This window comes from Denticeps clupeoides, chromosome 8 (assembly GCF_900700375.1).
Source record: "Denticeps clupeoides chromosome 8, fDenClu1.1, whole genome shotgun sequence".
In the NCBI taxonomy this organism is placed as follows: Eukaryota; Metazoa; Chordata; class Actinopteri; order Clupeiformes; family Denticipitidae; genus Denticeps; species Denticeps clupeoides.
This window is the reverse complement of record NC_041714.1, coordinates 7,641,462-7,667,520: the sequence shown is the minus strand read 5'-3', so window position 1 is coordinate 7,667,520 and position 26,059 is coordinate 7,641,462. Positions and strand designations below refer to the sequence as shown.

The 26,059-nt window shown below is 40.3% G+C and overlaps 1 protein-coding gene across 2 annotated transcripts in view; it reads left to right on the top strand.

Moving 5' to 3' along the window:
* Nucleotides 1-1,067: 1,067 nt before the first annotated feature.
* The window catches only part of LOC114795404 (Kv channel-interacting protein 2), a 107,958-nt gene continuing 82,966 nt past the window's right edge, over nucleotides 1,068-26,059 (top strand). For both annotated transcript variants that reach the window (XM_028988622.1, XM_028988627.1), the window contains exons 1-2: nucleotides 1,068-1,364; nucleotides 1,456-1,546. In XM_028988622.1, coding sequence (XP_028844455.1) covers nucleotides 1,474-1,546 — 73 coding nt within the window. In that variant the 5' untranslated portion in view covers nucleotides 1,068-1,364; nucleotides 1,456-1,473. The remainder of the gene's footprint in view (nucleotides 1,365-1,455; nucleotides 1,547-26,059) is intronic.

Here is a 26,059-nt window from a genome sequence, read left to right as displayed (position 1 = left end):
TTGTGGCTGGTCTGTAGTTTTTGAGTGTAAGAGAATCTGCCAGTATGTTTTTGTTCAAAACAATGGTGTTTTTTCATGTAAGTCAATCACAATGTACTGATTTTACATAACTTTATCTTATATAATAAATTCAGCATGCCTTTAAGGTCTGCTTCAGTATATGCAGGGTCTCGAAAGGATATGAATCAACACAATAACACCTCAAACCTATGCAGTTACAGACACAGTTACAGCACCTTTTTGGTGCCATTGCCTTTATGCATGAATTGTTTTGATGAGAGCCATAACCACCTCAGCAATGAAGCATCAGAAGCTGCAATTAAATCTTTAGGGAATGTCAAATAATGGCCTGCTAGTCTGAAAACCAACTGTCTGTCACACAAGCCATGATCTTCCACCGATACATTTCATTTGTCATGTCTCTTTCTGAAACACTGGACGCTCGTATTACACATGACTTCTAAGAAATGATTCATACCCAAGTCATCAGAAGCAAAGCACTACAGAAAATGAAAGCTGATATTGTCCACAAAGCCTCTCAGAGTGTGGCTTTCTTAAATGCATAATGTACAAAACGTTCATATACACAAAGAAAAGACTTGAATTTGTATGACTGTATTTACAGCACAGGTGCAACCAGAATAGACCTTCAAACCCTTGCACTGGTCACTGCTGTATAATTAAGACCAGTTAGAATTTTGGGTTGTAATTAGGTATGATTCCTTCCCAGGGACAGCAAAAAGATGAAGACATTGTGACAACCACAGCAAACATTAACATTCACAGCACTTATGGCAGACGCCCTTATCCAAAGCGACTTACAATCAGTAGTTACAGGGACAGTCCCCCCCTGGAGACACTCAGGGTTAAGTGTCTTGCTCAGGGACACGATGGTAGTAAGTGGGACTTGAACCTGGGTCTTACCCGCTAGGCCACTACCACCCCTTCAAACAGGAACATGCATGGTGACAGAAGCCCTTTTCGGACTCAGCTAGTAGCCTATCACGTCCCCGAGTGCCTTTCCTGCGTCGCCTCCCTCCTCTCGTCCAACTCGCGACCCGCCAAGCCGCGCGCGGACCAGGGCGGCGGACGCGCGCGTCAAACTCGTCACCCGGCGCGAGGAGGGAGCGCGCGCGCGCGCGCGCACCTGACACCTGCGCACCGCGCGCAGCCCGCGAGGATTCCACGCCGCGGAGGAGAGGACTCCACGCCGGCGGCGTTCCGACATCCAAGCGGGGTCTCGGCTGCTCCTTCATCCTTCTGTTTTTTTTGTTGTTGTAAATCTTTATGAAGCTTTTATTTAACGAGACGCCGGTTGGTGAGAAGCGTCGGAGCGCGAGCGCGCGGTTGGAAACCCAGATTTGGTCATTTTTACTTTTGTCAAACGCACTAATATCGCCCATCTCCGCCAGCCACACTGTTTGGTCAATTTCGTTGTTTTTTTTTTTGCTTTAGAATCGATAAAGCTCAGAAATGAAGACAAAAAAGCGGGAGCAAAGCTTGTCCGATTCGAGGGAGCTGGACGGTTCCTACGACCAGCTGACAGGTAAGTAGGGTTTTTACTGCCGTCCACGCACTAAAAGATGCAGCAGAAATACACATTTCACGCCAAATGACGCGTCCTCTGACGGACCTTGATCCGAGTAGCACGCATGCTTTCAGCTGCATCTTTTATTCTTATTTAGTTCGTGTGTGTGTGTGTGTGTGTGTGTGTGTGTGTGTGTGTGTGTGTCTGCTCGATTCATTTTTTTGCTGACCTGGCTCTTTTTTTTATACGAGTTCGTTTGAAACTTGCACCTGACGATGAAGATGCCAGACTGTCTCCTGCACGTCTGTGCATGAAGAAACATCTCAGCGGTTCATTAACATGCTTCGTGCAAGAGTGTAAAGAAAAAATTAAAAGTCAAGTTTATTCTCTATGTTATATTGAATTTTAAACATTCTTCTCAGGTCTGTCAGTCTGCTGTTTGATCCAGGGAATATTTATACTTCTAAGAATTTTGGAATTATTGGTATTTGTGGGAAAATGGCCAGTCATTTTGCTAAACCGCTTTGTTTGCAGAGAACGTCCAAAAAAGTTCCCTTCGTGTATCTGCAGGTCCGTTTGGAAGAACCGTCTAGTGTCCCGCTGTACTTGTGTGGCTACACGTTTTTTTTTATGTAGTTGAACATGGCAGTGCTTTTTTTTTTTTTTTTGTTAAATGCCACCATCTTGTGCTGCCTGGGGACGTGTTCAGGGCCAATTTCAGATTCAGCTAATCCCACATGGGAACAGGGTTGCTGAAAGTTGCCGGCTGGTTAATTCTCTACTTGGGCCTCGGTTTGATCTCACCCATCGGATGCCTTTACAATGTTATATTTCATGTATTATGGATCTACAGCGTCTATAAAGACAAAGTTGCGTTTAAGAGGGTAAATCCATTTCATCACCACTCATTTTGGAAATGTACAATAAAGACAGTTTACTGTAAAAACTATGGACATGAAACTGGACATTGTCCTTGTCAGTTTTTGAATTTTGAGTTATCGGGATATTTGCATTTTGTTTGACCTTTAATATCGAAAAGATGTTTTATAATCCAGTGGCTGACATCAGTGTACACTTTGATATTTTTGGCAATAGCGGTCTTGCGAGATCAGCATTCGTGGCCCTGTTGCCGCATTCATGTTTACAGAAGTCGTGTCCCTGTTTCCTGAGGCATGTTGCATCCTGGTGGTTTTAGTAACCATGGTTGCAAGGAATATCCTCTCCATTTTTTGATGGAGACAAAAAGACATTAAAAAAAAGAATGTCTCTTCCGCTTTAGTGCTTAAGCAGCCTTCACTCAGCAGGATCACATTTTCACACTAAAGAGATCATCTTTCTTTAAACGTCCACTTGAATTACATATTATTTCCCAATTCCCCTCTAATTCAAAATGTGAAAAGCATTAGGGGTAATCTGTGTAATACATGTAATACAAGCAAGGGTTTAAGTTTGCCAACAATTAATTTATCTAGAGGAAAAATACAAAGTTTGTGTTATTTATATTAAACTTAAATGAATGCAGCATTGCTGTAATGACCAATAACGTGTAGGTTAGTTCCAAGTATGGGTGAGGTATAAAATGAAAAAGTGACGGAGGGTATACAGACTTCCATTCTTGGCTTTCCCCTATAGTATTCAACATTTTATGTCATCGTCAAGTCTGTTGTTTGCTGCTTTTGTTTAGAACTTTGGTCAAAGTGGATGAGAGAAGGGGGATTATCAGCTTGAACTGGAGAAATGTTTTGGTGTGATCGACATAGTCACTCGTCCTAAAAATTCCGAGCAGTTATAGCCTGGACCGGTGAACTAGAACTCTGTGTCCTTAGTTTGACAGCCTCAGTTGCAACAGTATGATTCCATAGGTCCATTTGCACAAACTACCAAATACAAATCTTTCCCACAGCTCCAACTGTGCATCTTCTGTGGCTACAGTAATGAAGATGTTTTTCGTCGTTGTATTTATCACCTCTTTTGCTCACAAACATCATCTAGTATTAGAAGGATTTGTGTGTGTGTGTGTGTGTGTGTGTGTGTTTGGGACTTGTGGGGGATGTAACGTGTGACTCATAATTACATATCTATCCACTCTGGATATGGCCGACTGATATGGACCAGGACTGACCTCTGTTGCCAAAATGCAGTGTAGGTGGTAACAAACTTGCAAAAGATCTTTTTTGTAACATCCTGCCCATAGTACAATTACTGCTACAACTAATTATGATAACACTACTATTATTATTAGCATTATTAATACTATTATATTATTATTATATTTCAGTATTGGGGTATAATAGAACAGAATAGGTATAGAATAGGTATAGAACACATTGTTTAAAGCTGACAGTCACAGTTCTGTTCAGGTGTAATGACTGTGACCTGACCCTGGCACCTTCCTGGGAAGAGTTCTCGTTATGTAAGCTTCTGGTGGATTGTGTGTGTGTGTGTGCACATCTGTTGGATGCTGTTGGTGATAGACAGGTGGGCATGTAGGTGACATTTTCCTCCACCGCTGCTGAGGATGACTCACATCAGTTAGCATGAGAGCTGCATGTGGGAGTTTGACCATGTTAAGGCATTTCCATTACCTGTACTTACCTGATGTTTTATTTCGATTTAACCTCACCATGGGTTGTGAATAGGTTTAGTAGAGATATATATCTGTACTAAGCATTGAGGGCTGGAGTGGAGGCACTTTCTCTTGAATAAAATAGCCTTTTATTACATATTCATATTCTATATATTTGTTAATGGTCTAATGTGTTTAAAAGAAATCTGGGCCACAGTGGTTTTTCTTCATGTGCTCCAATATTTACTGGTGCCTTGTGCTAGACCAGGCAGTGACATTTTTTTGGATGTTTTGAATATAATGTTTTCTTAAAAGATTTTTATATATGTTGGCTCTGTGTTCTGTGACTTTTTAATGGTGTAACATGGTGTTTGGTGATTACGTACCAACTACCTTTTGGTCTGTTGATTAATAAAGCTGGAAAGATTCTATAAATTATGACTGAACTGGGAAACAATGCAATGTACATTTACAATTTGTAATTCCATTTAAGTACATTCTACGTTAACATAACATGTAAAATGTAAAAATTACTAGCTGTTGCTGAAGTGTGAACCTTTAACCTCGACTTTGAAAGAATACGCTAATCTCTTTTGAATCCTTGATGGATTTTAGAGGGTTAGCCATTATGATAAAAAATGTGTCAAGGGGTCGAAGAATCCATGTCAAACTGTTCAAGGGACAGGTTTCCCTCCGGCTAGACAAATCTCTCCTGGTCCAATCATTCAGTCTCTCTTGAAAAGGAGGCGCTAAAGACGGCCTCATTCCTTCTGTAGGAATTAGTCTCTACCGATTCATTCATCATCATGTGTTTTTCAATTGAAGAATGTTGCATGGCCTTATATTGGAATCAATATTTACAAATGATCTCATCATTTAATACCTGTTTCATAAATGAAATATCTTATGAGCTCCCATTGAGCATAATTGTCTGCTCTGGTCTCCAGAGTGCTATGACTGAATATGTATGAAAGCTTACTCATCAAGACTTGTGAGACACTTGCCTATTATGACATAAAATATTTCACAGAGCAAATATTTTCTATAAAACATATACAATGTAGTATTATATGATACTGGGTAGCTACCTGGAATCTTTCCCTATAATAAATACCCATAAACCAAATGTCTGGTCTGGATTTAGCTGGGCTTTGCAATACAAGCACACAGCACCACTGACATTAGAACGGTTTGGGATCTTCGCCTGCTGTGCTAAAGTTCATTACCACAATGAAGTGAAATACCAGAATGGAGGCGCTTTATTTTACATGACCTAATCAACAATTTCATGCAGTCCTGCACAGGGCACCAGATTAACCATTTCCACTAATAGGGAGAAATCCAGAGAAAAGAAATGAAAGGACCACAAGACAATGGATGCACTTTTTATGCCCTTATCCACTTAAATCACAAACACATTATCCCTAATTAGCTGTATTCCTTCCTCGGCTGCACAAACAGGTGATTTAGCAAAAAATGGGATCAGGCTTTTTTTTTATTAAGACAAATCTCTTTTCCTTACAGTGTAATAAATACTGTTTAGTAACACCAAGTGATGGAAAAAAGTGAAGTGATAGTGAAACACAGCACACGGTGACACAACGAAATTTGTCCTCTGCTTTTAACCATCACCCTTAGTGAGCAGTGGGCAGCCATGACAGGCGCCCGGGGAGCAGTGTGTGGGGACGGTGCTTTGCTCAGTGGCACCTCAGTGGCACCTTACTGGCTTGAGATTTGAACCAGCAACCTTCTGATTACGGATCTGCTTCCTCACCCACCAGACCACCACTGCCCCACTGAACTTGACATTACTGAACAAATTAGAGGTCAAATTTAGATTTCCACCTGAAGGGTGAATTTAATGTGGTGTGTGAGTGAGGAGTGCTCTGAAAAACATCTGGGGACCTGCAAGATGCGGCAACAGACTCTCAGGTCCCCCTAAAGGGTGCATTGTTAAAGATTGCACCGAGGTCCTCATGCTCATGTTTTTTTAATGCAGTGCATGATTTGGAATAGAGGTAGTTTGTAACTTCTTACAAATGGCTCCGACATTATTTTAGATGCACATAGAATTACTACATGAACTGCGTTCAAGGCAATAAACATTTTACACAGTACCTGTTAATTACTGTAGTGCATATGGCTATTACGCAAGTGTGCAGTTTTCCTGACAGCTTCAGAAAGCCCTCTTTCCACAAGCATCAGGCAGATGAGCTGTTAACTCTAACTCTAAATACATGTTTTTGGTTGTATTCTCTATAATGCTTGAGATTGTGAGATACTTGTGTATAAAGTTTTTGATGTACAAATGATGATGTAAAACAGCATTTTTGGGATAGTGGTGGCCTAGCGGTTAAGGAAGCGGCCCCGTAATCAGAAGGTTGCCGGTTCGAATCCCGATCCGCCAAGGTGCCACTGAGGTGCCACTGAGCAAAACACCGTCCCCCCACACTGCTCCCCGGGCGCCTGTCATGGCTGCCCACTGCTCACTCAGGGTGATGGGTTAAATGCAGAGGACAAATTTCACTGTGTGCACCATGTGCTGAGCTGCTGTGTATCACATGTGACAATCACTTCACTTTAATATGCTTTTGTAATGTCTGCATTTTTTTTGGTTTGTTAAGTAAGTAAGTGGACTCTGCTACCTTTTAGTAATTACATGGCAAATGGGTCATTCTTGAGCCCCAGAATAAAGCAGATGATTGAGCTGTCAGCACAGTTCACAGACACAGACATGTCACAGGCTCATGTCCAGCTCCAGCCAGCACTTCTATACCTGCGCAGAAAAAGCAGACAATGCATCTTTTGTACTACTTGTTTCTAAAAGATAGAGCCAAAAAAAGATCTTGTTGCGCCACACATGAAATAATACACGTTGCCTGTTGCTTGAGAACATCATTGTGCTTTCAAAGGTTAGGAGCTCAGGGTGACCTAGATATGTGCTACCCTTTTTATTGATCTTTCTTTTGTACGTTTTTGTCTAATGGTTTAGGTGTACATGCTTTTTGTGACATGAAATGAAAACCATTAAAACCATCTTGTGGTTAAAATGTAAGTTATCAAATTGAATTACCTTTAAAGTAATATTTTTTATTTGTTCGTTGGCATAATATGTGTTATCCAAGATGCGTGAAGCTTTGAAGGAAAATTGTCTTGTCTTGTCTGATCTCCTCAACCTTCACTTTAGTGACTCATTGTCAGACTGTTGTAACAGCAAATCACTTTGCATCTTGTCTTGTCTAATCAGGTTAAACACTTTTATGTGCCTGATGTAGTCGTGTATAATGGTAGAATCAGTCTGTTGGACATGCATCTACAAAAGTGTTAAAACACGAGTAGAACATTGTGTGCCTTGAGGGCCGTTCATCTGCATGCACATACTGATCTGTTTTTAAATGTGCCTTACCAACTCTTGCGCTTACTCCACATAAATAAAAACGTTACTGTCACTGGGAAAGCAAATGTCTGCAGTAAGAGATTGTTTTGCTGTCAGGCCTTCCACTCTGTGAACATCTTGCCGTAGCTGTTGCGTAACATAAAAAATGTCATGAAACGTTTCAAAACATAAAAAAGATCCATTAATAAGAACACACAGACACATTGTCCATCTCGTCGTGTTTTTTCTGGGTTTTCATTCCTCCTTTTCATTTCTACCGTTTGTTAAGTGGACAGCTGCCTCCCACGAAAACATGGCAGAGGGAGCAGCATCCGTACCTTGTCAGTCTTCACTGAGGAGACTCTCCTCAGCTCAACAAGTTCAGCAACTGAAGTGAATAGTACATATTATCCCTTCAAGCGCCACAATATAATGAACATGCATATGAAAGAAAGAACATGCTAGCACTCCATTGGCAATACTGTCCTGGAGCAGATGCAAATTCAAACTTACTGACCTGGCTTTACTCAGGTGTTGGCTTATAATTGATCTTGTTAACATTGTACAGGTTAGAAGTATCGTCGCAGTAGAAGAAGTGGCACTACATGTGTCTCTAACTATGTAATGTACCTCGTGGGACAGTGGTTGGCCTAGCGGATAAGGAATCGGTTGCCGGTTCGAATCCCGACCCACCAAGGTGCCACTGAGCAAAGTACCATTTCACTGACTGCTCTGCGGGCACCTTTCATGGTTGCCCCACAATAGTTGTTTTGGCAACCTTTTTAAAGTTTAGTCTAGTCTTTCCATCAAGCCGTCATTTTAGTTATGTTCTTATGTTTAGTTATGGTCTTAGTCACGTGCAGACTCATTTTAGTCTAGTCAAGACTAAATATTTTTTCAAGTCAACACTGAGCATTTTAGTCCTGTTTTAGTCAGAATTATCCATGACTTGTCTAATTTTAGTCAATAAATTTTTTTTTATTGACTATATTAATTTTAATTTCTTTTATTGTCTATTTAACACAGTCAATATAGTACAAGCACCTAGTAGAAGTCAACCCAAACCTTTTAGTCAAACCCATTTAACAATTAAACAAGGTTATCTTATTATATCATTCAGAGCTGGCCCTAACAAATTTGGAGCCTTAGTCAAGCTGCCCCCTTGCATAACAGTATATTCCACTGCTAGTGTTGATTTTCTCACAATAAACTAAATACCTCGATTTTTTAAATTTAAATAATCCAATTGCAAATTTAAAATACTTTAAATTTGATGGATGGCTAATTAGATGGATGTGGTCACCAAAATTTCACCCAGATACAATAGTGCTATATTCTGATATATTCTTGGCTTTCTACTGCATGCAACAGAGTAAGTTCAGACAGTAAAATAAAATTCTGTCCTTTTCGTGGTGGTTCCTAGCAGCCTGCCAGGCACAAGGGCACATGCGCCGCCCCCCCACAGGCAGAGCAATAGCGTTTTGCTGCAGCCACTGTGGAGCCTGTCAGTACCCGGTGGAACTCCACAGTAGGCAGAAACATGAGTTAATCACGCTGATGTCCCTGTGTGATAGACAGTTCACCAATCAAATGTGTACCATGTCAAAGACACACAAGCAAGGACGCACACTGGCAACTCATGGTATGGTAGTTATAGGCAGTATAGTACTGTTCATATTTCAATATACAGTTTTTAATACACTTAGAAAAAAAATGTGAATCAAATTGTAATCACAATATTTGTCAATATTTAGCCCTAGTCATTTTATATATTTTCACTATTTGAACAAATGTATATTTCAGCATAGCAGTCCAGAGGCATCAAGTGAATCTGTGTGTATTTTTCTTGCCAGATCTCCAGTAGGAGCCGTGAGTCATGGTGAGCATATCTATTCATCAATATCACTACGGCGTAATGAGTTCAGTTTAGAATCAGCTTTATCAGATGGCATGGACACATTGCTGCCATCAAAAAGCCATAATGTGAATTAGGAAAGCACCCTGTTGTGACAAATGATTTTTGAAATGCTACGTGCAACAGAGGGAAGAAGATAAAGTTGTACTGAACTGAAACCAGTCTTCCTGCTCATCATGTACAAGGCGCTGCCCAACCCCCTACCTGCCTCAAGATCTCACTCAAAAAACATTTTCAGCTTATTCACTTATTCATTTACAATATCATTATTATACAGCTATTATACAGGCGTGTCAATATCTCAGTGTCCTTATACACACCAGAAGTCTGAAAACTCAACATCATCCTCCAACTCACTGTACTGTCACTTTAGATTCATACCTACCATCCTCTCAGTATACACTACTCTGTGGCGGTTATGGTGATTATGGTGATGTAGGCTGTCTTGTAGAATCCAATGCAAGAAACATATTTAGTGTTTGTTGTATCAGGAGAAAGTGAAGTATGTTTGATGAATCTGTTTTTTTCAGAGTTGCCTCTTTATACCTTCATGACTGCTTGTTCACCATTGTCATCTTCATAAGCCACTTGATGAGATGCTCATTAACATGAGTGAATGATCAAGTATTCAGTATAAACCTTAAGGACTGTTCTATGTTGTCTAACTTAACATGGTGGAGAGAAGACATGAAGTTTGAAATACTGCAATCACATCAAAAGCTCCCTGATTTGGATAGCCTCAAATGTTCAACTTTGCTTGCCTTTGCTTTGCTATTGATTGGATAATTACACAACTTCATTTGTGTTATATAGTCTTCAGTTTTATTCTATAATTGTCGTGGCCTGACTTTGTTGGGTGCTCTAGGTCTGGCTTTGTGTTCCAGTCTGGAGTTGTGGTGTTGACTGTGCTCCCAGTGCGCTGTTTGATCCACTGCACAGCAGGTCTTGCACTAGTTAGTCTTGTCATCGTATTTTCACTTGTTTTGCACTGTTAAGTGTTGTACTATTGTCCCAGAGAAATGCTCTTTCAAACCTGCTGTGTGTGTGTATGCCTGACAAGAAACATCAGTTGAATCTTGAAACACTTCAATCTTATTTACAGGAAGAGATATGGGGGGAAATCCTGTTTCAGCACCAGACCTCATTAAATTGATTACAGAACTTTCTGACAGAGAGTTCATATCTCAGGACATCGATTAAATGTCACAATGTCACCATATTCCTTGCCTTGATCTTTCATATAGTCCAAATTATGGGTCTCTGAACAGAGAGCGAGCAGGTCCAGTTTGATTGATTGAAAAGATGTCTGACATGACAGCGGCACAATCATTACTCAGACAGAGTGGCTTTCAATTATATTAGGATGAAGGAAGGCTGACATTTAATGTGATTCAAGAGGCTTGTACAGAGACTTGTGTACCTTGTGAAGATGGAAGGGCACAGAATTCTGGGGGATCCATGTAGTTCTGTTAAAACAAACTCAAATAAATACTCAAATATCTTTCTGAAGCAGAGGTGAAAATGCGTTTTTAGTTCATTATGCCGGCTAAACATTGACAATCTGTTAAGTAGACAGATTACTGCAGTAAGGAGACTTTACTGCTGCACAAAGTCATTTCATTTTCACACATGGAGGGTAGAGGGGTGTAAATTTACAGGTGGACCAACACAGTAATACCAACAACAACAATAATAATAAATATCTAAACGAAATAGCTTGATTAGGAACTTGTAATTTTTTATTTATATCGCTACAGCTTCAGCAGTTACAGGTGCCACTGAGCAAAGCACCATCCCCACACACTGCTCCCCAGGTGCCTGTCATGGCTGCCCACTGCTCACCAAGGGTGATGGTTAAATATAGAGGACACATTTCGTTGTGTCACCGTGTGCTGTGCTGCAGTGTTTCACAATGACAATCACTTCACTGGAGGGAGTTCTATGGTCTTTTTCGTTCTTAATTTTTCACAGATTTGTCACAGATTTTTAATGCTGGGTTAAAGGCCTCACTTTGTTTTCATATTTATCAAACCATTTGACTAACTCTGAATATCTTTTTTTAGTACGTCTGTCCGTATTGGAAAATCAATGTTTTGTGAGCATCAAACCAATCCTGAATGAAGTTGGATTTTATGATTGAACATCTCAAATCATTAAGATTCCTTAGTTTTTTTTGCTTGTGACAGACTGGAAATTACGTCCTGTGTGCACTCGCACTTGTCTTTACTGTGGCGGTAAGGAAAGGAGGCAGTTCAGATGATGGGATTCATTTTCGTCTGACAGCTGGACATAGCTGAGGTCCAAGAAGTGATTAAACTACGTTCAAACTTAATTGTTTCAGTGATGGCTTTAATGCTTGAATGGGTTGTTCCCTGCAAGGAGCACAGGATGGAGGATAAAGAATAATGGTTTAAGTGTGTCAGCCTGGGAGAAATGCATTGTGACAGTGCTGACTGGCCAGAGTCTCGTTGGGGGATATGAATACATTTTGTGGCAGTGAGAATGGAACTCCGGCAGACAGCTGCCTATTTATCTTACGTCTTTGTTTACATGCCTTATCCCACAAGCCCTTAAAGTTGATTCAATGTGATTAGTTGAGAATTAAAAAGAACAAACAGTGTAGAGTTTCACAATGCGATGGAGCACTTAACACTTAATTGATTTTAGGGCAGTGGTGGCCTAGTGGTTAAGGAAGTGGCACCGAAATCAGAAGGTTGCCGGTTCGAATCCCGATCCACCAAGATGCCTCCGAGGTGCCACTGAGCAATCACCGTCCCCAAACACTGCTCCCCGGGTGCCTGTCATGGCTGCCCACTGCTCACCAAGGGTGATGGTTAAAAGCAGAGGACACTGCAGTGTTTCACAATGACAATCACTTCACTTTCACTTTATTTAACAATCCAAATAAAAAAATATGTATCACATATTTTTGGCTTTACTTGTAGATAATCAAGTATTACCCTCATACATGTTTTAACTTATGTACACAACCATCCAAACCACAAATGTCCAGAAAAATTGGGATGGACAATTAAAATGATAAAAAAGCAAAGACAATGCAAACTGAATACCACCCACATAGGTAGTTACATAATGGACGTCATTTACAAGTAAACAATTGCAGAAGCAAGTTTCCTAAGCTGACATTATTTATTATACATGGGCAGCACTCCTCTATGGAACTCCTCTGTGTGGAGTAGGAGTAAGATTAGAGACTTAGAGACTGTTTTAATGCAGGCCCTTTCAGCTCATTGCCTTGAACTGAATATCTCTCATTTCTATTATGTTTATTTTATTGAAAGACATTAATTGATGCCTGCATTTGAGATTGTGCATGATTTACAGTTGATCACAATGGGAAGAGCATGTTGTGTTATTATTACTTTTTTAAAGTTTGCTGCCATCCTTGTGGTATGGTCATTAATGGCTTTTGTCTTGGTTTACTTCTTTTGAAAGTTACTTCATTGCACCAAAGGCATGTTTCAATAATCTGTCCTCTGTATCTCTACTAAAATTAACATCTGAATTTCAGATCACCAAAGGTGATCAAAAGGTGTAATGTTTCCTTATTGTTATCACCTGTGTATGAGTGTATAAAATGATCCTTTTCATGTCAGTTCACCGTCGGGTCATTGTCTGGTGATGTTCGCTAGTCGTGTCATTCATGTATTAAATCTCTGTTTCGTTCCTCCTTCCTCGCCATGTCCAGCCAACATGACACTAGGTTATTTGAAAGAATTGTTTTTGGGTTAATCACATGAAAAAGAACAACAATTGATATGTGTCATTGAATATTGGTATAATAAATATCCATTCACAACTTTGACAAATGTACAATTATTTGGCAAAGGCATGATTGTATCATATGCAGACCTGGACTGGTGAATGGATCTCCAGTGTGTATTGGGCACATTCATTCCTGTACCCCTTTTTAAAGTTGAGCTTTATTGTCATTTCAGCTAAATGTTAGCCAGTATATAGTGAAACGTTTCTCCAGAACCTGGTGCTACATGTAATATTTAAACAAAGTTACATACTGACATTAATATATCGGAGTGTAACGATTTGCAAATGCTGCTGTAATAGAAATGTGAAAGAGTAGACTATCTTTAGGAGAGTTCAGGTGTCTGATGGCCTGTGGGATGAAGCTGTTGCACAGTCTGATAGTGAGGGCCCGAATGCTTTGGTACTTTTTTCCAGATGAAAGGAGTGCAAAGAGTGCATGGGCGGGGTGTGTAGAGCTCTTCACAATGCTGGTTGCTTTCCTGATATAGCATGTGTTGTAAATGTCCATTATGGAAGAAAGAGAGACTCAGATGATCTTCTCAGCTGTCCTAACTATCCGCTTTAGGGTCTTGTGATCCGATGCGGTGCAGTTCCCAAACCAGACAGTGATGCAGCTGGTCAGAATGCTCTGAATAGTCCCACTATAGAAGGTGAGGATGGGTGGTGGGAGATGGGATTTCCCTCACCTTTACAGGAAGTAGAGATGCTGCTGGGCTTTCTTGGCTTTTGAGCTGTAGTTGAGAATCCAGGAGAGGTTCTCCTCTAGATGAACACAAAGGAACTTCTTGACAATCTCCACACAAGATCCATTGATGTTCAGTGGAGGGTGGTCCTGTTTGAAATCAGATCTGAATGCACAATCGGAACAGTGTCTGTGGCTACATTGTTAACTGGAGTGAAGTCAGAGTTTGCCTTAATTAGCTTGACAGAAGAAAATGAGTAGAGCAGAAAGAAGTTTTATTTAGTCTTTTTCATCTGATGAACCTTCAGAAACCAACACAATAGCTGGGTTGCACACTATTGTTAAAACAATAATCTCTGAGTTTCAGTCTAACAATGTTGTGTTTGCATAGCTCTTTCATTGTCAATGTGTGCGCCATAGTCTACTAATTATCTCTCGAACATTTTCACAGCACAACAAAAATGTCATATTATTAGTGCATTCACAGTTTTTCATAATAGAGAATATAGGGGAAATATTGACTGGTCATATTGACAGTGACAATTCTAAGGTCTGCCAAGATTTGTTGATCCAGCCGTATTGATCCATGAAAGACGTCTTTTCTAATCCATTCACATAAACACCATTAACATGTTGACTGGTTCACATCAACGATGCCACAAAAATCACATGCAGGAACATCATCATTCAGTCATTGATGTGTTTTCTGTGATAGTAACTGCCAGAATTATTTGAATAAAATAAAATAAAAAATTCAGGAAATCCCTCATTTATTTCCTCATTTAGCAGCTGTTTAAATGCCATCTGTCCTCACAGGAAAGTGTAATTATGATCCTGTCTTTTTAATATGTCAGTGTGTCAAAGGTACAAACTTGCATCTGTGAAATAGAATATCAGAGATGTATCACTAATTATTGTGCCTTATTGAATCTACTATTTACCGAATAAGGTCAGTATTGATATATTAATCTTCATTAATATATACAGACTCCAACTGCAGTTTGCAAATTTCAAATTAAGTATTTATGTCAATATTTTTATTCAATAACTAGCTCTAAAATTACTATTTACTTGTGGTGGGGAGGAACTATGAATATCATTAGGATATGTAATTTTTTCTCACACTCTTATTGTTAATTTGTACAACAAATAATGCGAAAGCAACTAGACCACTGGGGCCACCCACATGCATCAATCTTGACTGATAATGACATAATGCAGGCATATTGCTGTAGGTTATGCAGAATTGCCGCCACTGATTAATACAAAGTTTTCTTGATTTATTTATGCCTTTGATGAGTTTTTCCCTAAGATAATTCAGTATCCACTGTAAGATTTTTCATCCACTGACAGATATGGCAATACTGAGTCTGGAGACAATGTCTTATCCTGGATGGGTTCATAGCATTACTGAATGTTTAAGTGGTGCTGTGGATGGCACAGCTAGTATTTTTAAAAATGTGACCGCTGGGGAAAAGTTTAATGTTTGCCAGAGTAGAATCTGTTAAGAATACTACTCATTTAAACAATTAAGCTAGCTGTTTTCTTCTGAACAGAACCATTTCCATTTATACAAAGGAAATTTTATACAAATCATTCCAACCAATGTTATATGATAATCAATGATAATCAACAACTTTCTTTATGATAATCAGCTACTTGCACGTTGTTTTTATGTCACAAAATCCCAAATATTGCAATATAATATTTTATACCTGTTAGAAACACATTGTGATGAGTAATGAAGTTGAATTTGCACTTATTCAGTAGATTCTGAACCAGACACCCTGACTTATACCTTATAGTATACACTTGTCAATGAAACAGTGATAATTGAGGAGAAACAGAGACTAAAATAGTTTCCAACATCAGCCAGACAGTTCTTCAATTCTCCCAGCCTGCATAGGCACTCTCACAAATCGCAAATAGCTCCTCTGCCTGAAGCTGATATGCTTTCCATTCAATCCGTATTCCCTCAGACACTTTTATGGATTGTCCTTTGCAAGCTTTTATAACAGTGGATGAGCAATGAGGGCTGGAAGCTGACAGGTTAGTATTCCCACATGGCGCTTAATAACCATTGCCGTGTCCACACTGAAATGGTGAAGAAATACTTGGGAAATAATCCTGTGACGGATGCTAATAGGGATGGATGTGGCTGGCTGGGAATTGAGAGCAGAAGATGATGTGTCCTGACCCTAACTTGTGTCATTATATGTGTCGTTACGTACATTTCAACCATATCACAATAGCAATGCAACTGATTAACCGGTTCAGCCGGTAATTTATGGTTTCGCCCACCTACGGACACCCACACTGGAAGGGTTTATTGGCTTTGTGTGTGCACACTGAAATGCATGATGAAGAGTGTGGCAAGTATGTTCTTTGGCTGGAGTCAGCATATATTTGTCTGCAGCTGCAGGTTGAACCAACTTCTGCATTGCTTCACTATGCTTTCACTATTCACTTGATTTTAGACTGGTTTAAATCCATGTTCTAGACATCTCTCTGTCTGTCTGTGATTTTTCTATCCCACTTATCGATCACAGTGAAACTGGAGCCTTTTAGCAACCATCAGTTGCAAGTCACAAAAAAGACAATAAATGGCAAACAATACTGCAAGTATAATTAGTTTTGTAACACCGAGGGGAGCATGGCTGCCTATGGTTAACCACCTGGACAGACTAGGCAATCAAAAATAATGGTTATTAATCATGAAATATTTACCCCGTATGCTTTACCTAAAAATCAGCACAGTACAAGCAGACATTAAAAGCACGTCTCCATTTTTTTAGGCAGAGGGCTACAAAGACCTTCATAATGGATACCATTGTCAAATCATATAGCTTGGGACAGACAGTCAAAGCTGATACTTAATTTGTTTGGCTACCAGGGTGACAGAGTCCTGCCCATTTGATTGAATGAATCAATGAAAATGAGTGTCAGTGATAACAGGTCAGGAAGAGCTCACAGGGGCCAAACAGGCACCTCACAGAGTACAATAATGGTGTCATTTTTGCAACTAGATATACTACAGCTGTGTCCTATTTTCTCCTGCAGGTCAGCGGTCCAGGACACTCCTGTGTCTACTCATGCTCCGGAATTATATACACAAACAAAAAAATGCAGAGAGAGATGGGTTAACTCTCGGGCCGCTTGTTGGAGATCAGCTCTGCGGCATCATATGTAACGATGGTAATCAGGGTCAGCTGGGTACGATCAGGGCTTCCTCCGCTGGTGCGTCTGTACCCCCTGTGGCATCCAGGGGAGCTGAACGTCATAGGATCTATGTGAACCTGGAATGGTATATGCTATACCAATCTAGTATGTTGTGTTAGGTTGACTACAGTCCCTGACAAAAGTCTTGTCACTTGTGTACAAATCATGGTCTGGGGTTACATCCAGTATGGGGTTGTGCGAGAGATCTGCAGGGTGGAAGGCAACATCAATAGTCTGAAATACCAAGAAATCTTAGCTACCTTTTATATTCCCAACCATAAAAGAGGCCAAATTCTGCAGCAGGATGGTGCCCCATCACATACTTCCATCTCCATCAAAGTTCCTCAAGGCGAAGAAGATCAAGATGGTCCAAGATTGGCCAGCCCAGTCACCAGACATGAACATCATTGAGCATGTGTGGGGTAGGATGAAAGAGGAAGCATGGAAGACAAAATCCAAAGCATATTGGTGAACTCTGGGAGGCATGCAAGACTGCTTTCTTTGCTATTCCTGATGACTTCATCAATAAATTGTATAAATCCTTGCCAAACCGCATGGATGCAGTCCTCCAAGCTCATGGAAGTCATACAAGATATTACATTTGGATCTTACAGCACAACTACTTAATTTGCTGACATATTTTTTTATTTGCAGTAAATTTGTTCAATATCTTTATAGGCGACAAAACGTTTGTCTTGCCAAAATTTGACCTTTCTGTCTTGATTAAATGATCTTTTTTCAGTGAAACTAATTCGTTTCAATGCTTTAATTGGGTTTTAGCTTTTCATATGATCTATTTCTAACACCAATTGATTAATTAAAAGTCAGGTTAATCAGCAGGTGTTTCTACAAAATAGATAAGCGACAAGACTTTTATCAGGGACTGTAGAGTGAACAATGCGGTTCTTAATTATGAGAAGTGCTTAATATCTTAAATGTCTGGTTTGGATTTGCTGTAATATTCCATCTTGCTCTCCTGTCTTTGCTCCGATATATATTTCATTTGTCTCACCCTTTTCAGTTCTTTCTAGATAAAAATTAAGGCTAATGGCCTGACCTCTTTACAGGGGGACTTACCAAAGAGGCATCACTTCCATGCTTTACTTAGCCTGTGACATTTTCAAGCCCCTCATAGAGCCCGTCTTTTTGTTGTGGCAGTGCTTTCTGGGAGCTTGTCTTATCACCCTGCCACAGACACAGAGTCATGTGGGTTTGGGTCCCACAGCCCAACTTTCCAAAGAGGCTCAGATGAAATAAACTGCTGCATTTGTCAGTCTGTGTTTGTCCAGATCAGCAGTTGCTGTACTGAATCATCCTGATTGGATGTTTCATGAATGAGGCCTAAACTCATTATTGTTGGCAAGACCGTGACACAGTCTGTCAAATTTCCTAAAGTGATTGACATGCTGCTCTTAAAGCCATCTTTGCTCAGCCCTGATAATTTTCATTCTTTTCTGCATATATTCCTCTTTCACTCTGTGGGTAAATGCTTTAGTAATTCTGTGTACCTTGAACAAGATAATTAAATAACCGTTTACGTATTCCTCTCATTGTTGTATTTCGTCTCTGTTGTCTTCTTTTTTTTACAAGAGCTGCTCCATGTTTTTCAATTAGATCCTTCGTATGCACCCGCAGATGATAATATGGATCTGCTTAATTAATACGTAGCCTGCACTTGTTAAATTTGGCTTTGTTAAAGTTGAAGAGGTTACACTGGCACTTGTCAGCGAATCAGCAGTTTTGGAAGCAGGGCTTGGTCACAAATTAATGAGATGTATCATGGGCTGTATGTGGATTGAAAATTTCCCAGAGTGCAGCTGATTGCTGTGTTGGACAGATTATTTGGCCATCTCACATTATTATTTTTACTATTAATATTGATGAGACATCTGTCTGATTATGATTGTGTCTGCTCATCCATGTTTGTATGCCTATTTGAACCACTTTTTGGAGACAAGTTTTATGAATTTTTCCCACAAATTATATTTGAGCAGCTGGCCCAGGTGTACTGTCATACGCAATTATTGTCATTGCTCCTTTTGGGGAAGAAGCTTCATTTCACTGAAATAATGAGAGAAATTCTTACAGTTGATGTATTCAGAGTGGCCTTGCATCTACAAGATCAAGACTACAATTCCGGGTGCCGGGTCTGCATGGCATAAATACCAATATAATACAAAAATAAAAACAATTTACTTAAGTAAGCAAACCTTATTACACATGAAATAGAAGTTGGGTTGAATTAGGAGTTGAAGATTAAGATAGCAACAAGGTAGAAACTGCTGTTTAGGGGTATGTGCACTAGGTGGACTGGTGGCCATTCAATTGACCATAGGTGTCCCCTCTCTTCACCCAATGTCCTGAAAACTTGCCACATTTTCATGTTGTAATAGGTGCACATGCAACTTGCCCTGAACTTTTATAGGAACCTTTCTACAGTCTCCGGAAATCAGGACCCTGGTTTAACAACTCATCCGAAGTGCAGCACATATTTAGAGCACAGTATCCCCATCACTATACCAGGGCACTGGGATGCAGCAAGACCCCGAGGTGCTCTTCCAGGAGCAACCAACCTTTCCAGGCACAAGCCTGCTTTCCTTCAGGGTGTTGTCAGTCTGAAATTCTACTGTTATACAAGCTGGCTGGAAGTATGGCACAAAACAGAAGCCAATAGAACACGATCTGATTGTATTTAAGAACTCTATTCCATTGCTATTAACACTGCTGTATGTTTTAGAAATATTCACTTTAAAAAGATGTCACGGTCCTGACTCTGGAGGGTGCTTGGGTGCCGTATTCTGGGCTGGAGTTTACCTGATTACCCGATTGTGTTCACCTTATGTTTGAGTACATATGTATCCTGTTTCCACCCTGTCCTTGACTGGTCATTATATTATGTCCTGTGATGTGTGTCAATGTTTCTTGTTTGCTGAGTAAATCCCTTGCCCTGTAAATCATGGCTTCTTTTTTCATGCCATGTGTCCCGTTGTGACAAAAGAATATATAATATGACTATGATTATCATTGCAATAAATCACCCATAGACTTATGTGGTTCTACTTTATTTTGTTTTGCCTTAGCAAATGAGATATGAGCATGTAGGTTTTTTCCCCAGCTCATAATGGTTTTGCCTCTTCATCCCAGGATCATGAGGAGGGAGTCGATGATTATTGTCACCTGACAGTTTGTCATCATTCATGGCAAAACAGGTATTAAGATTCCTTGTGTAATTTATGGCTGGTACACTTTTTGTATTGTAGTCTGGGTTATGAAATAAAATTTTAAGACATGTGATTTTTATGAGCTCCTGTCAAAACTGTTGAATTCAGTCATTTATCTTTCCTTACATTTTTTGCCCATAGCCATGAAAATGAAGGTAAAGCCACAACAACCAAAAAGAAAAATCTTTTGCTTGGGCTCCTACTCCTAATTTATATTTACTTGGACCTATGAGGTGTGTTTCCATCACCACCCCCTGCTTAATAAACCTAAAGCCTGCTGTCTGCCTCTGCTGCAATCTGAGATTGAATTAAAGTCTTGGCGTGTTGTCGATTTCCTTGCCACCTTGATTAAGCATGCCAGATTTAGGCACAAAGACCATGGCTTATTGTTCTGAAGCGGTTCATCAGAACAAAGAAGAGAGCGTTTATGGTCCATAGAGTAGAGAACAAATTTATTGCATATTGCATTACATTTATTGCACCTTTCTTTTCTCCTTTGGTTAGTTATCGACTCATGTTTGAGTTATGTTGTAAATACTGACACTTGGAGCTGACATTGAGTTTGGGTTATTGCTCTACTTTTATTATTACATAATTATTACTCTGGACAGTATTATATAGACATTTTAATAATCACATTAGTCACTATATTACAAAATGTCTAAAAACTGAATTTCTAAACATGAAGCAAGTGATTGATGTAGGGCCGCATGGATAACTTTGTGAGTTCGAATCCCGGCTCTGAATTTGTGTGTGCTCTCCATGTTGGTGTGGGACTCCTGGCATCCAAAGGCCTGTACACTAGGTGAATTGGCAACTTTAAATGGTGTGTTTGTGTGCACCCCGCCCACTGTGAGTCCTCACCCTGTGTCCAGTGTCCTGGGTTTTTGGAGCTTGAATGTTATTTCTCTGTGATGATTGCTCTGAAAGGTGGTGTCAGCAATTAACCTTATGTGACGCATGACAGAACAAGACAAACAACAGAGAAGCTGCTTCAATAGCTGCCAGACATGCTTCATAAAGTGAAACATGTTCGCTACCCTCAACCCCCACCCGAAAATGGCACCAGGATTTTTATTACACCAGCCAACAATGTGTGTAAGTAATAATAGTAAATATATAATGTGTAAGTAAGTAAACACTAAGTAAATTGGCTAATAACCTGTCCGTAAGAGTTATGCATCGTCAATGATTATCAAATAATCTACAGATACTACAATAATAATTAGTGCTACTTAACAACAATCAATCCACGAACCATCCATGTATACCATAAATGTTAATTTATTATTGTGGAACTCTCTTTTAGTGAATCAACATATTTGGCAATCGAAAATAAGCAGGCCTTCAGTCCCTATGATTCGCTTATGACTTGATGAATATTACTCTATGATTAAATCACATGATTGACTATTATTTTTACCCTGTAATCCCAATATTCAAATAAGTTATTATTATATCTACTGTCAAGTGTCCAGCTGTAGCTCTGGCTGCTCTCCCTGGCTGTCTGCGCTGTTGTGTGGGATAGCCAGATCTCAATTTTCTGTGATTAATTGCAGGAGCAGGGGAGCAGAGTGGCCTTTGTGATGGAAATGTCATGGTGCTTTATCTTACCTCCTCCACCCCGCCATTCGGCCTGCCGTGGCTTACTGTCACCGACATTACAGCAGTCACATAACAGGTTAAAGATCATAGAATGTCCTTTGTATCAGAGAGGAATATATGAGATTGATCTCTCTCTGAGTTTTCAGTGAGTGTGTGGGACACAGAGCTAAATATTCATAAAGCTGCTTTAATGCCATGAAGATTTAATACTGTCCTCTTCAACAGGATAATCCTAATTCTTCACTAACTGAATGAACCTTGCTCCAAATATTTCTGTAGATCCAGTTTACCTTCCTACTGCTAAATTGATGGGTGTTTACTACCCAGGTTTGCAGTAAAATAGCCCCTTTTGTATCTTGTAATGATGCTGAGTGAGCCTGACCTTCCTGAAAAGGAAGCAGCAAGGCAAGCTTCTGATCTGGACCACCCAACCAAAAGCAAAATAACAATCATTCAGGAGTAAAAGAACATTTAAGCATGACAGAAATAGTAATTTATTTGATAAACATCAACGTGGACTTGGAACAACATATATTAGGGGTGGGTGGCATGGCTGGGCTATTGTTAGCTGTGCTGCCAGGAAACTCAGAGGCCAGACCTTATTCTGTATGTGTGGAGCTTGCATGTTTGCATTGTGCGTGGGTTTCCTCTGGGTTTTCTTCAGCAATACAACAAATTGCTTATGTGAAATGGTGGCTTAATTTTCCCTGGTGTTCGCCCTGCAATGGACTGATTCCGTGTGCATGGGCTGTTTCCATCTTGCAACCAAAGATTGTTAGCATAGGCTTGACTTCCAGCATGAATTATGTAAGTGTTTTCTCTTTTGAACACACACAAAGTAATGCAGAGGTAAAAGCACCAACTTTGCTTCACAGCTTTCTGCATCCGGACGGCTGTGGGAATGTGAGTTGCTGACGTTGTGTGAGTGGGACGCAGATCCTGCTATGAAAATAGCTTATCCTCCTATGTGCTATGTTCCCTTGGTGATATGTGATTTCCACACAGCTGACTATCATGCATCATGTATTCATGTGAGTTGTGCCAGGGAAGATTACAGTCAGCAACACGATCTATTTTTCATTTTTGCAGCAATATATTTTTTGCCATGGCCAGCTCTTCACTCCATAGTGGCATTGCCCCTCCCCGCAGGCAAATCTCTCTCTCTCTCTCTCTCTCTCTCTCTCTCTCTCTCTCTCTCTCTCTCTCCCCTCTGGAGGCATCAGTCAGTCCTTGTCCCTGTGGGACACCTCCTCAGCCGGACGGAGAGATTGGCTGCCTGTCAGTGGTCTGCCTCCCCTCCTGACATTCTCCTCCTCTGCAATAGTCTCCAGTCTCCCTGCATGGCTGCACCCTCACAGTGTCGATGCCAGACCTATCCCACCTCCTGTGTCCGAGGTGCTGGGCACCTGGCAGGGAAACACAATGTCTCCGACTGTGTTTTTAGCATCATAGTGTCTTTATCTGCTGTCTTGTGTCTGCCCTCTTGTCTCACGCCAGACTTTGTGGAGTGGAGGCACCCAGCAGATCATATTCGACCATTTCCCAAACCACCCCCCATCGGCTTGTTTGAAATAACTCCAAGTTGGTGCTGTTGCATGTCTCAAAATAGCCTTGCACGGCTGCATGGCAATCATGTAGGCATTCAGCACTCCTGTGTTCTCCTCCGTTTCTATGGCACCTTAGCTCGAACATGAGGCTTTGATGATTGCTTCTTTATAAAAGCAAACATGATTAGAATTATCTTTGTGCAACCTCGGTAGGGTTTCTGAAAGACTGAAAGCATTATCATCATCATAGTCATCATCAATATAATCTGTGTTTTTCTGTACCAGATTGCATATATCACTGTTTTTGACAGAGGTCCACATGAGTATCTCCTGTGTGTCGGTGTTCTCAGTTTTTATTCTCTGACTGAAGGGGTCTTCAGGGATCTCCTGCCCATCTTTCATCAGACTATTTGTTTTTCCTGTCTACGTCTCAGCAGCACAACTAATGTGGCGCCCATGACGATGATAGTTGTCCCTCAGAGGGCACGTCTCCTTTTCTTTTCTATTGTTTTTCTTTGCAGTGAGCAATAAGGACACTTACTTGTCTTGCTTCACACCAGCTCTCTGTCCCATCGTTCAGTCTGGTGCCACTCTGGCGTTTCCACCCTTCTGATGTTTGCCTTTGATGTTTACATGCGTTGGGGAATGACGAACCTCCCCCAGGAGACATGGTGATATAATAGACACTTCATTCACAATTTATAATAGAGGCAAACAGCAAAACCTACATATTTATGTCTCTCTCGCCAAAGGAAATGGTTTTCTTTCGGGTGCCCTTTCCTGAATCAACACTTCCAGTATAAAATATTGCCTTTCATTATTTTGTCAGTGACTGTTTTCAAAAGTGTTGCGTTTGAATGCTCTCTATATTTACTCTGTGCTTGCCTTATTCACTCTGCGCTGTCACTAAGTGTAGGCGTGAGGTGCATGTTTCCATGAATAAGTGTTCTAAGGTCACAGTCTCAAAAATTCGGCCTGAAACATGTGCTCTTTGAAGAAATGCTTCCAAATATTAAAAGGAGCCGTCTCCTTACACTGCTCCCCAGTCGCCTGTTATGGCTGCTCTCTCAGGGGTTAAATGTACAGACCACATATCACGGTGTGCACTGGGTGCTGTGTTGTGTCACATGTGACAACTTATCACTTTCACTTTACTTTAAGGCCAAACAGCCACTGTAAAATGTTATAAATAGAGGTGGGCATAGATTAATTTTCTTAATCTAGATTAATCTCACTGTAATCATGGAATTAATCTAGATTAATCTAGAGTGAGAAAATTTAATCTAGATTAATCTAGATTTGAGATTAATATACATTAATCTAGATTAAAATGGCTCATTTGGATTCTGCCGAGGGCATTCAGAATATGTGTGCTACCCAAATAATGACTAAAAGTAAGTCTTTGAGAACGGGTTTCTCAAACCAGGTGGCGCATTAGACCAGGGGCTCATCTCCTGTTTCCAAAATGCATCACAAACTGCTTGAGAAAGCTGTTCTACTATGATAATTGGTGATGAAAATAAATTATGTTCAATAAGATGTACTTGTGTTTACCAACTGTTTATTCAGTTAAATAGCTGCATCCATGTTACCACGTCATGTTTGATGTGGTAATTTCACAGTTCGAAGACTCGTTCTCACCCCCTACAGTGCAATTCGGCTAGGTATACATCCGCGCTAAAATATCAAGGTGAAAGTCATCATAGTGTAGCGGTTCTTCTTCTGCATTGTGTAACTTTTTGATTTCGTTTCTTCAACCACAAATCATGAGCTGACACCCAAGAGATTTTCTGTGCAAAGTGTATTCTATACAAAAAGCAAGGTCGCGTCAGAACATCGCGTCACACATCACGTCTTTCTGCACCTCCCTCTACAATATACAGTATTAAAAGAACATAAAAACGGGTGCAAAATAACACACATGCAAAATATTCCTAATATGTACATAAATTAAAATGAAAGAAATAACTTTTGGCACACAAACCCCATGCACCTCTCACAGCTCACGCCATGTGTCCAAGAGACCTGAACCGGGTCTCAAAAACAAAATAAAAGTCTTTAGGAAATAAGAAACTAAAAGACACAAGAAAGAAGAAATATAGTTATAAATCTAGTGTAACCATTTAACTCCGGCACAATAACGTGTGTAGTATAGACCCAGCTCCCAACACAACTTTGTGAATAGATTAACGGCGAAATTTTTTTTATCGCCGATAAAAGTCTCGCGTTAACGCAGCACGTTTTTAATCGCGCGATAAGAGTCTCACGTTAACGCAGCACGTTAACGCTGATTACGGCCCACCACTAGTTATAAACCATGCTGTTTGGTGACTGCTTTGCGGAGAGTGCAAAGGAATACTGCCACGCCCACCGCCATTTGGCGTTCACACAGGGAAACAGGTGAGAGGCACATTGGGAAAAAGGAGAGTAGCGTCAGGCGTACTTCTAAGTAGAGCTGAAAAGCATTGAGCTGAGTTGGTTCAAGGAGTGAACTCGAGCAACGAACTTAGGTTGGTGCTTGTTAAGTATGCTGGGAATCAGCTGTCACAATCACCTGATGTCACGTCACATGACACTGAATATCCATCAACTATTATTTAAGTTTTTAGACACA